Source organism: Pseudogymnoascus verrucosus (genome assembly GCF_001662655.1).
Source record: "Pseudogymnoascus verrucosus strain UAMH 10579 unplaced genomic scaffold scaffold_29, whole genome shotgun sequence".
Taxonomy (NCBI): Eukaryota; Fungi; Ascomycota; class Leotiomycetes; order Thelebolales; family Thelebolaceae; genus Pseudogymnoascus; species Pseudogymnoascus verrucosus.
Genome location: NW_017263680.1, coordinates 121,238 through 133,540, shown reverse-complemented (window position 1 = coordinate 133,540; position 12,303 = coordinate 121,238). Strand labels below are relative to the sequence as shown.

Here is a 12,303-nt window from a genome sequence, read left to right as displayed (position 1 = left end):
AAAAAAAAAAAAAAAAAAGGAAGGCCACGCAACCAAGCAAATATCCACACACGCACATCGCCGGATTGAGACATGACCGCAGCGCGCGCGGTCATCGCGAGCATGAGGGGAGAGGGGGTTCACGATCAGGAGGGAGGATTAGCTATGCAGTATTAGAATGTTTCAATGCTGAGCATAGTAGTTCGTTCCTCCACTGCTCACACTCACTCCCCAGCCCCTATCCGGCCCTCGCGTTCCTACCCACGAGGGCAACAGGGAGCTCGCTCGTCACAATTCCCGGCCAGGGCTCCGTACTAGTCTCTTCCGCACATGTGCTCGGACAATCTCAACTCCCTCGCCGGCACGATCACGACCACGCCGGCGCCCTCTAGCCCTGCCAAGACACCGGTCTCGACGCGACCACGTGGATACAAGGGCTGCCGAGGTGAGAGATAGCACCGTGCTACGGCGTGAACGTGTGTGCGCGACGGAGGGCTAGTGCCAAGCCTCTCTAGAAGGGGTTTGGAAGGCGGAGGAGATACAGGGAGGGGGATTGAGTGAACGTGGTGGTTTGTGGGGGGGTGAGAGGTGGTGGTTGTTGTGGTCGTGGGGGGTGGTGGGGTGGGGAGGGAGGTGGTGAGTGTCTCGGGCTGAGGTTTCGGGGAGAGGAGGTGGTTGGAGGGAGGAGAAGAGAGGGACAGGTGGATGCGAAGTGGTGATGGGAAGTGTCACCGCCGAGATGAGGTGATACCTTGGCTTCCGTTTTGACTCGCAGCTCTACTTGCTTGGAGTTAGGTGTTAGAAGCTGCTAGTAAAGTCTTGGAGTTCGACAATGAAGGCGTGGTGCAATGGCAGGTTCATTGATAGTCCTTGGCTCCTGTTTTGACCGGTCTTCCTCATTCTTGGCTTCAATACTCTCCTCCATCTCGTCGCTTGGCTGTTACTCCCGCCCATCCTGATTGAGTGACATACTTTTCGATAACGAGGTCTTGGAATTGATTTACCAAGAGACGGGTTGATTGTGATGAGAAGGTTTTCCCGCCGCTCTTCACACACAGGTACGGCGCAGGTACGCGGGGTGTGGGATATATTGATGATGGTGGTTGTGTGGTGTGCGTCGAGTCGTGAGAGCGAATCATCTCGCCTTGTGGTCTGTGAGTGAGTTGAGATGGGAAGGAAGGCGGCGGGCGGGAGGGGAGGGAGGCTAGGAGCTAGAGTAGAGCAGAGTACACCACGAAGTACTGTATCGATTCAATTCCGCTGTCTCAGACCCACGGTTGGTTCCACACGTGATATTCGTCGGATTAGTTGTGGCGTAGTAAGGAGAGCACTAGAGTTAACTAGGAGACTGCAACGTTGAACCCTCTTTATTTTTTGGTTTGACCCTTTTACCGCATTTCCCGATGGGAGGGATGTGTGAGAGTGAAGGAAGGAGCGACAGGTAGGGTTAGTGTTCCTTCCGCCGTCGAATCGAACCCTTCTCGAAGCACGGTTAGCTTCCTTCCGGCTGCAGGAACTTGGGGGATCTTCGATAAAGATGCTATGGATTTGGGTAAGTGTGAGAGGACCATCACGGCCTATCCCCTCCCGTCGTTGCCTATCACAGGCCGTCTCTTCTTTCAATTTGTATATCCGCATTAAGAAGCTGCATTTATTATGTGCATGAGATGAGATGATAACACGTGATAACCCATCCTACTCCCACATTGAGAATCGCGACAGGAATCCTTTGAGAACTAAGTTGAGTGAATACTACTTGATGTAAGCAGTAGAGTAGTTAGTATGGCAGTAGTAGAGCAGTAGTCGAGCATTAGTTAATCAGTAGTGCTACCGCGTATAGTACAGTTTGAAGCCATCGATGCTCGCACTGCTCTGCCCCTTGCTCCCCCTGCACAACACATTTACACCACTGTCAGCTACCCCTGTCGAGTGGCGTCTCGCGGTTCGCTTGATAGTGGATTAGCGGTAAATGGCGGTGGAGGCGGCCATCGTTAACAGGGGTCTATCCTGCACTGACCAGACCCGCAACCCAATCGCAGCGCCGTCTGACGCCACGTTCCCAGACCACACCCGCACGACGTCGAACACCCCACGTCCCACGCCCCTCAACCTCAAATCCCCCATCCCAACTTCAAACCCCCCCCACGCCCAACGACTGTTACTGCTGCACTGCGACTGGCCCTTCTTCACCCACTACATCCAATACTCCCACTAAACTCCCAATACTCAAATCCCATCCATCGCGTCCATCGCACCACCATCGCCCTCAAATCGCGATCCACGTCACTGCCATTGACCTCTATTTGCCCGTTACTGGCCCCTACTCACCCAATACTTCCAGAAGTATTGGGTGAGTAGTTGCACTGACTATATCTCTATTAAGTACATACCATGCCAATATTATACAGAATCGTCTCTAACTAACTGGACACAGCTATCTACACTACATACTGTACATGTACGTATCAAATTGTTCGGGCCACCAGCCACTACGATGCTCTAGACCAACTCGCACTATTGGCAATCCAGACTGTGCCCTGTTGCTCTATCCCCTGGTATCTCCTATGAACCCCTTCAAACTATCCTCATAGGGTCTCCTTAAAGCTCCTTAAAGACACTACAGACACTTCAAACAGTTACATCCTACCTAATGAACTCAGTATGTACTACTCTACTGTGCTACTGTGCACAAATTATGGATTTCCCCGATTCCTCCCCTAACCCCCCCTACCCCCCACCCCACCACACTGTCGCCCCGTAAGGTTCCGGATCGCCGACATGGCCCGCCCAGACAAGACCCTGTCTCCCACCTTATGCTCATAATCCCACGTTCCTTCCTAAACTGCATCTACTGGGTCGATTCACGCCCTACCCTCCCACCCCTAGTCCACCGAAACCCCCAACGAACCCTTCAATCCAGCCTTTTCATCGTCGCGCCACTAATCATCCTCCCTGTCTCCCAAGCCTCCATCACACTTCGACTATCAGTGCGGTCATTCTGTCTATCACTGGGTCCCCCATCACCGCTGTAGAACCCGTAATCCGCAGCTACGAACCAAAAATTAACCCCACCCAACCCGCGCCTTCGTGTGGAAAATAGACACCAGACGGCGTCCCGAGCAGTGCCCCGACTGCATGAATGGCGCTCAAACGTAAGACGCCCCTCTTTCCTTTCTTTTTCACCCAGGCGCGCCAGAGCCTGGTGCTGCGTCAGTCTGCCTACATATACATATAAGACCCGGCGCTGCGGATCCACTGCCAGAGATCGATGGTCATGGCTGTCTATGTTCAACATCTCCATCATCACTTCCTGTGAGAAAGGCAGAGCGGCGCCTTGCCTCCTCGACGTCTGACCCTGCTGCTCAAGAAGCAATCCGGCCAGCACAGCAGAAAACTACTGCCACAATGTTTCCCGCCATGATGGATCCCAAGAGCGGGAATGTCTTCGCGACATGGCATCTCTTCACCCGCTCCGAGAAGAAGAATATGATGATCTATATCGCAGGAATCATGGTATATAAATTTGGTCTCGAAGTCTTTGTCGGCTCCTTCATCTCACTCGCATCGAATCGCTACGACTACGCCGCCCGCGTTGGCGGATATACGCCTGTCACATTCGGCCGCATCGGCCTACTCCAAGGCCTCAACCAAGCCTTCCAGTGCTTCGGCGCCATCCTCGTCGCCCCTCTGGTAAAGAGATGGGAGACACGCATCGTCCTCTCCGTCGCCATTCTGGTTTTTGCGTTATTCACTACCGTCATCCTCATCGTCGACGCTGCAACGGGCGGCACTTTCAAGCCTGCAGGCACTCCAGCCGGCGACTTCTCGTATTACGGGGACTTTAACACTGACGGCATGATTCCCGTCTACTGCGTGACCGGTGTCGTCTACGGCATGGTCGAGCTTATCCGCCGCGTCATCCCGCGAGACATTGTCCGCTCCGACGGTCAGTCTGATATATCTCACCATTAACACCACTCACTAACATCCCACAGTACAAAAGCTCCGCCGCCTCGACGCCACCGTCCACATCTTCTACGAAGTGACCGGCACCGCCGGCGCCTTCACCACCGCCCTCGTCCTCATCCCCCACCTCGGCAACAACATGGCCATCATCGTCTCCCCCTTCTGCTTCGCCGGCGCCGCGTGCATCTGGTCCTGCATTTCGACCGCCGAGCACCCCACCACGGCCCCCAAACTCCGCACCGTCAACAGTCCCTCCTACCTCTCCCTCCTCTCCCAATCCACGCAACTCTTCTTCGTCTCCATCAGCACAGGCGCTCGCATCCTCTTCACAAGCCGCAAATTCATCTGGCTCCTCCCTTCCTACTCCCTCGCCCTCTACGCGCATCGCTACCTCGAGAACAACATCGCCCCCCTCCTCGCGCAGCGCTACCTCCACAACTCTGCGTGGGCACAGCTCATCGTCGGGGGATCGAACTTCGGAGAACTGCTCGGCGCGCTGTTCGTTTTCCTTTTTACTAATCTAGTCACCACACCTATGCCGTGGTTGCGACTGGATGCCTGCGGACTGCTGATCGTGTGGTACCTCGCCTTCTGGCATCCGACGCCGGGGCAGGTGGGTCAGGCGTGGATGGTGGCGGCGACGTTCATTCCGATATCGTTTGGATGGGCTGCGGGAGATATTTCCCTCTCCGCTTACCTGCAAGCTATGTTGCACCGACAGGAGCACGAACGCAAAGACGTTAGTGCCTTGGTGACAGTGATGGCGTTCCTCTACTCGACGTATATCGTCACCTACTCCATCTGTTCCCCATTACTGGGAACTTACATTGACAAAGTCTCCGCGGCGAATGGCGGGGACGTGCACGAAGCTGTCAAGTACGTGGGTGGTGTGCAGTTCACCATCATCGCGTGCACGGTGTTCGCTGCTACGTTTATTCCTAGGGGCTCCTTCGCGTTTAACCCTGATATGCTTGAGGGCGAGGATCTCGAGGCATACAGGGCGAGGGATATGGAGGAGAGGCCGCCGCCGGTGAAGCAGGAGAAGGTGGTTAAGACGAAGGAGGAGAAGAGGGAGCAGACGGAGAGTATGAAGGGGTTGAAGGTGGGGGATGATGATTGGTTTATGGATTTGTGAGGAACGATCGGTGTATAACAACCTTTCGTCATCATCACCTTTCACACACCTTTCACACCACTGCGCGGACCCCCTCGGTATGAGGGGGTCCGGGTATATACAAGTATAATGGGAGCGGATTCAACTCGGGAATAGAGATAGATATATTTGGGCAGGAGCGATTTTTGGGAGGGGGATCAATCATTTTTTGTGGCGTTGGATTAGCGAAACCTCTTTTTTAAGGGGCAATTGGAAGGGGGAGCGAGGTGTATATTTAGGGGCGGGATACACCTTTTGAGAGATACCAACCAGGCGTAGGATGTGTTCATGAAAAAAGAAATTAATTAAATTCTAAAATCTAAATGCGAGTGCTTGATCCCATGGACTTGTGAGGATCCGCAGCAACCAACCGATCGGTCGGAAATGGGGCCACGTCTTCCCCGGCTTCCACATAGACTCATGATCAAACAAAATACCACAAGCCAATAAGTACAGGGGTGCCTGTTTGTAGCGCGGACGGGTGGTGCGGTGTATACTGCCAGGCGTTGCTGTGGACGCAGTTTCGTTGGTGGGAGGTAAGCGGTTCTCGTCGCCGCCGTTCATTCTCACCATCGCCTCTACAAACCGCAGCCAACCCCCTCGGCACCCAGCACTCTTAACTCACCAAATCCGCGCCAGCTTATTCCAGCACCCCCACGTCGATATTCCGGTGTACTTTTACTTTGTCTGTGAGAAGTTAAGCGGGTTGGATGCGTGCGTGGGGAAGGTGGTATATATACCTCTGTTGGAGCTGCGGGGGCGGGTGGTGCTTGAAAGGGGGGCTGCGATGGGAAGATGCGAGGGAGGGAGGGAGGACATGGGAAGGTGCGAGTTGGGCGATGATATGGGAAGGAACGAGGGAGAATATATTGGGAGGGAAGGAGCGAAGGAGCGAAGGGGGATAATATAGGAAGGAACGAGGCATAATATCAAGGAAGGAACGAGGGACAGGCAAAGTAAGTAACCGGCTGGTCCGGTCTTAACCAACGCTATTGGACAACAATTAGCAAATCTGTGAACTATGGAGTGAATACTGGGATGGTGATGAGGCATACTTGGTTCGAGGTGATGCTGGTGTTCTAACTACCGCTTCGTCTATCGTTACCGCCTTTCTCGTCACCACCGCTCTTTGTCGCCGCTGTATACCTGTCACAGCCTCCAATCTGCTGTGAAGGTGTGATCTCCGAGCTTCGTCGGGTGCTGTAGTTCTGCAGATGCACAGCGCGCTTCTGCCACCGCATTCTCTATGGCAATCTTTCTATCTGCTGCCGTTTTCTCAGAACGCTATGTTTGAGAAGGAGCCAGAGGGGCTATATATTGGAAGGAACGAACCGGGATAGTATGGAAGAAGCAAGGGATAATATATTGGAAGGAGCGGGGCGTGGGAGTTTAGGAAGGAACGAGCGATAATATGAAGGAAGGAACGAGGGGCAGTCATGGGAATGAGGTTTAGTTATTGGGAGGCGGGTTTAGACGGCGATGGAAGGACAGCTACAGAACTCCCCAGGTTTGTTTGTGATGAGGGACGTTTTCCTCCGCACTTTGGTTTGGAAGCCCGCTATTGATGGACGCGGCTGAGTATATAATGCCCCTCGACCCTCATTCTCAGAGAGGGCAGGCAAATGAAATACCCGACCTTGGCGTTCCCAAACCAATGCGTGATCAAACAGGCCGTCATCACGGAGTTCTCGCCAACCATCCCTAACATCCACGAGCGTACTCCTCTGCTCTGGATCAACGGGGGGCCCGCGACCATCCTGAAGCTCGACAGCGCTAACCTCGCCCAGCACCTCACCACGATCCGGAAGTCTATCACGATCCAGTATGCCGGGTTGCAGATACAACAGCCATCGTGACCGGCATACCGGGATAGAAGAGTTGGTCATGGCAGTGCCACTGTCGGGATTGTCTTGTCGCCGCAACTTCTTGTCATCGTGACTTTTTATTGTCGTGGCTTCCTGTCGCCGCATGCTCGTGGCGCTTCTCACGACAACCCAATCCATGTTCTGGGCAAAACTTGAATGGAATTTAAAGCTCCTTGGAGGGCCGCGACCTTCGCAAACATTTTGCCCGCCGCCGTAACTTCGTTGCTTCGTCACAGGGATCAACTTTGAGCCCTTCTATTAAACTGGTCCCCAAGATATTCCAGCTGAAATGGACGGTAACGGTCCTCCTTAATAAGCACAATAACGCACCTATCATCGTAATGGGTGGCTCATGTAGCCATAGCCAGTAGTATCGGAGATAAAAAATCTCACTGTTCCTGGCATTGATCATGCGGCGATTCTAACCATCAAGAACAACTTATAATCGGATACAGTAGTAACTACACGTACTGAATACCCCGTTGCCGGACTGGACATGGATAAATACGAGAAGGTCCGAATAACCTTTCCGCGCCACCAGCCAAGGCGGGAGTATGCGCCTTGGGACAGCGCGGCGCCGCCAACGGACGAGCGGAAGCCGGTCGCCGTTTTTGGACTGAATCTCCAAACAGTATTTATGATGGGATAAATGATTAGGGTAGCTTGTGAGTGTGCGTTAGCTTGCGTCGTCTAAAATTATGGATGTTTTGTGAGATGTGACGGAGAGGACGGAGGTAAAACGGGTGAAATACCCCGCCAAGATGCACTGGCTTCTCAACACTAGGTGTGGTCAGAGTCTCGTGTGGTCATGCCTCGTCAGTTAAAGTATCCGACAAGGTGTCATTAATTGATTAGAATATATTCCGGAGAAAGAAACTCTAATATGGATCCGGCTTTTATTTTTGGGGAGGTTTTGATGTATTAATATTATTTATTAAATCTAGAAGTAAATTATATTACTGAGTTCACGATAATAATCACAATGAGATGCCGTCACATTCAAAGCAAATTTATGTTGGGTTTGCACTAATGTATTGGATTTATTGGATTTATTGGATTGATTTGTATTATTTGATTTGGTAGAGTACAACTAAAGCAGAACTGTAAAAGCGTCATTGTTTGCTTCAAAGTAAACCTCTCGCTTGAACTAAAAACTCCTTCCAACTCCCATCTCGATGCAGAATAGACTCAGTAAAGTTTCCTCGCAAGTCATTTACATGATCTCAATCTTGCGGCTCTCATGCTTCTTCGCCTTGGGAACCACAACGCTCAAGATCCCATCCTTCATCGATGCAGTAACCCCATCCTGGTCAATGCGTCCCGGGAAAGTGAAGGAGCGCGCAAACGAGCCGATGCTTCGCTCCGAGACCCAGAAGCGCTCTTCAGGCTCCTTCTTCTGCGGCTTCTCTGGCTGAACTGCCTCAGGGGCTGCGACGGTGGTGGTTGGTGTGTCCTCATCTTCAACTGTAGGCTGGTGATCGCTCTTTGGCGTGGTGGCGCCGTCCTCGCTGATGGCAGGTGTTGGGGTATCGGCCTCGATGGCGGCAGGTGGAGTGCCGGCGGTGTAGGAGCGCTCAGAGCGTCCGCGGATGCTCAGTGTCTGTGGGTCCGTGAACTCGATGGTGACATCGCGTTGATTGATGCCCGCGAGCTCGCCGTGCAGCTCAAAGTGGGCTGGGAGCTCCTTGACGTCAAACTTTGGGACGAAGGTCTTCTCAGCACGTGCGCATTGGCGAGGTGTGTGGCGCGAGTAGGTGTCGAAGTCGTCGAGGAGGCGGAAGAGAGGAGTGAATGAGGAGGCGGACTGGGATGGGGAGGAGAAGAATGCGTGTGGGTGGAAAGACATTTTGCGTGTTTGTGTTGGAGTGATAATGTTGGTAAGAGGAATTCGCTGAGGGCTTGTTGGATTGTTCGAGATTGTATGAAGATCTTGATGGATGATTGTGTTTTGATGAAGAAAGAAAAGCACTTACTCGGTGTGTTCACGATGGTTATATAGACTTAACTTACGTTTGCGAGAATATTCTATTACTTACGAGAAGTGGTACGCAACATGCTGATAAGTCATTCTAGAGGCATCGTCGTCTTTCTCGAAGGTTGGGTGGTAATCGTAGTGGACGATGGTGAAGGCGCTGGAATGATGTCGGTGATGCTAGAATATTCTGTGAGGCGAAGTTAGTAATCACGTGGATGTATCACGTGACATACACACGTGATTGACCAACATGTGGGGCAAATCTTGTTATCGCGCCGCCGCCGCCACGAAGTATGCTTGTTTACTTTATTTCTCAACGACAATATGTTTGAATTGTACGGTACAGAACAGCCTATTTCTCTACGCAATCCAAATATCGTCGGATATTTCCCAGTACAGTTCTATCTCCCCTATTCACCCCGCAATGGATGCAGATCTTCACCATTGCCACGTTCTGCGCACGTTTCTTATAGTGCTCGTATGTGAATGTATCTGTAACACTCGATGGAAAGGATCCATCCAAGCGTCTAGACCAAGAGTGATCCTGCAGCTAAGTCCGCGTTACTTTATGCTACAACACCGGCTCCGAGCACTTACCAACCAGGACTTCTCGTGTTCGATTTTAACTAGAACGCCCAGCCGGGAAAATAATCCGCCTAAGACTGTAATCTTAGATTATCCTCGCGCGCCGACAAACGCCCGGTGAGAAGCAGGTACGGACGCTATCTGTGGGCGCCAATCACGACATACCTCGATGCTTTGTTTGCACTTACGAGTATATTACAAACTTCTCCCAGTCCCCTTGTCCGGTTAGCCATGAGCTTTAGCCTCGTTCCTATGCCGGCGACCATAATGCCATTTGCCATTGGAGGCTATATGAAGGTATAGGAGCTTCCCCGCTCGGCATTAGCTGCTTACGGTAGTTGGGATGATTGGAAATTTGATTTCATGAAGTACAAGAAGGCAGGTGTCCGTCTTCTCCGCTCACTTCTTTCTCATCCAAGCTCGTCCTTAGCTTTGCCTCGTCTCCCCAGTCGAAGTATTTCTCTCTGTAATTCACAATGGCTTGGCTCAAAGCCCCTTTACTGGGTCTTACCCCACTGCTGGCGCTCTCAGGAGTGGTAAACGCGTATCCAAGCACTCTTTTAGCTCTACGCGACCGCGAGGTCAACGCGGAACAGCTTCAAGCTAGTTATGATTATGTGATTGTTGGTGGAGGGCAGAGCGGACTTGTGATTGCCAACCGTTTGAGCGAGGATCCATCCAGTAAGCATAGTTGAACTTGGAAAGGCATATCCCTTGCTCGGTTGCTTATCACTTTCTTGTAGAGTCCGTTCTGGTGGTCGAATATGGATACTTCGACAACAACCCGGCCCAGCTGGACCCGTCAAGCGCGGTAAACTACCGTCCGATCAACATGTTCAACGTCTCGTCTGTGCCACAGCCTGGACTTGGCGGACGTGTTTCTGGGGCGTTCGCCGCTTCCGTTGTTGGAGGTGGCTCTACTGTGAACGGAATGATGTTTGATCGTGGTGCTGCCGACGACTACGACAACTGGGAGAAGCTAGGGAACCCTGGATGGGGATTTTCTGGCCTGCTACCTTACTTTAAGAAGGTGAGTTAACTATTATTGCCACCGCGGGGGTGCGGATGTGATTTAATAAATGCTAATTCTTGTAGAGCACGAACTTCACCGCCCCGCGTGCGGACCTAGCTGAGGAGTACGGTATCACTTGGGATGCCAAGAAAGCTTACGGCACAAATGGTCCTATCCAAGCCACCTTCCCAGACTGGCTGTGGCCTACTATTAGTTAGGCCTCTCCTAACTCATAATATACGACATATTCTAACTCTTCGCAGAGGTCCAGTGGAAAGCATGGGCTGAACTTGGCGTCCCGATCCAAAAGGAAGCTGCGGCGGGAGATGCTTATGGCGCGTTCTGGGTACCAACCAACAACGATCAGACTTATCGCCGCTCATACGCGCGAAGCGGATACTACGACCCTGTGGCCAGCAGAAAGAACCTGAAGATCATCACTGGATACAGGACCAACGAGGTTCTCTTCAGTGCCAAAAAGCATGCAGAGTCAATCACGATTCAAGAAAGAGGCACCCCAAATGGCGCGCCTACCATCTCCGTCAAGGCAAAGCAGGAGATTGTCCTCTGTGCCGGCTGGTTGCACACCCCACAGGTGCTTCAGCGTAGTGGCCTCGGGCCGAAGGACCTCCTGGATGAAGCTGGCATCAAGCTGATTGTCGATCTGCCAGGTGTAGGAGCAAACCTCCAAGATCACGCCGTGACGAGCATCGGCTACAGCTGTAAGTTACTCCTGGATTGGCCTCTCTGACCTTGATCCTAACACCATGCAGATGCGACGGATCTCAGTCCGAATCCTAGCTCGCTTTATACAAATGCGACCTTCGCAGCATGGGCTGCTGAGCAATGGCTCGACCGTAAGGGTCCCCTCTCAGTTGGCGTTGGGAACTCTCTCTCTGTCCCTTCCCTCCCACAGATGAGCCCCAACTACAAGTCCATCATTGCCAAAGCGCAGGTCCAGAACGCTGCCAAGCTGCTGCCCTCTACCTACACGTCTGTGAACGTCAAAGGTTTCGTCGCGCAGCGTGATCTCCTCCTCAAGACCTTTAGCAAGCGCAACAACGGCGTTGTTGAAATCACCTTCTCTGGCGGTGGTACCTCCTCACTAAGCAATGAGAAGCCCCTGAGCCGCGGAACCGTGCGCCTGAACACGACGGACCACTACGCCGAGCCGATTGTCGACTTCAACACCCTCATCAACCCAACCGACACTGACATCATGGTCGAGTCGCTCAAGTTTGCCCGCAAGTGGTTCGCCACTGAGGCGATGAAGCAGCTGTCACCATCGGAGACGTCACCAGGCGTAAACATCACGTCTGATGCGGATCTCGCGGCGTATGTTGTCAGGTCCATGGGCTCTACGACTGCCCATAGTTCTGGATCCGCAGCGATGGCGCCTCGCCACTTGGCGGGTGTTGTCAGCCCAGAGCTACTAGTCTACGGAGTTACTGGATTGAGCATTGGAGATATCAGTCTTATCCCCATGATCCCGTCAACGCACACCTGTGCGACGATGTACGCTGTTGCTGAGAAGGCGGCAGATTTGATTAAGAAGAGATCCCGTAAATAGGTGAGAGCAGTCTGAGAGCTTGGATACTTATAACTGCCCATATATGAGTTATAAAATGACACGAAAAATATATTCTAAGAGAAAATCTTAAGGCTACCTCCATATTTATGATGTATTCCCACTATAATTATGCTCTTCCAGAGTTACTCGGCCATTCGTCCTTGGAGGGTGTAGAGGGGTTGATTCTCGGAACCAGCC

The 12,303-nt window shown here is 52.3% G+C and overlaps 3 protein-coding genes across 3 annotated transcripts; 2 read left to right on the top strand and 1 right to left on the bottom strand.

Moving 5' to 3' along the window:
• The first annotated feature begins 2,822 nt into the window (after positions 1-2,822).
• Positions 2,823-5,378, top strand: VE01_05910 (uncharacterized protein). The gene is made up of 2 exons (XM_018275368.2): positions 2,823-3,925; positions 3,975-5,378. The coding sequence occupies exons 1-2, from the start codon at positions 3,385-3,387 to the stop codon at positions 5,078-5,080; spliced, it is 1,647 nt and encodes a 548-aa protein (XP_018129358.1). The 5' UTR covers positions 2,823-3,384; the 3' UTR covers positions 5,081-5,378.
• Positions 5,379-8,017: 2,639 nt separating this feature from the next.
• Positions 8,018-8,906, bottom strand: VE01_05909 (uncharacterized protein). Its single transcript, XM_018275367.2, has one exon. The coding sequence runs from the start codon at positions 8,807-8,809 to the stop codon at positions 8,177-8,179; it is 633 nt and encodes a 210-aa protein (XP_018129282.1). The 5' UTR covers positions 8,810-8,906; the 3' UTR covers positions 8,018-8,176.
• A 1,093-nt stretch (positions 8,907-9,999) lies between these two features.
• VE01_05908 (uncharacterized protein) lies at positions 10,000-12,105 on the top strand (the record flags this gene model as incomplete). Its single annotated transcript, XM_018275366.1, has 5 exons — positions 10,000-10,204; positions 10,267-10,553; positions 10,619-10,748; positions 10,799-11,257; positions 11,309-12,105. The coding sequence occupies 5 exons, from the start codon at positions 10,000-10,002 to the stop codon at positions 12,103-12,105; spliced, it is 1,878 nt and encodes a 625-aa protein (XP_018129283.1).
• Positions 12,106-12,303: the final 198 nt, after the last annotated feature.

Coding starts and splice junctions, on each gene's coding strand:
- VE01_05910 (XM_018275368.2), top strand. CDS start 3,385: ATGTTTCCCGCCATGATGGATCCCAAGAGCGGGAATGTCTTCGCGACA. Junction 3,926..3,974: donor AGACATTGTCCGCTCCGACG/GTCAGTCTGATA, acceptor AACATCCCACAG/TACAAAAGCTCCGCCGCCTC.
- VE01_05909 (XM_018275367.2), bottom strand. CDS start 8,809: ATGTCTTTCCACCCACACGCATTCTTCTCCTCCCCATCCCAGTCCGCC.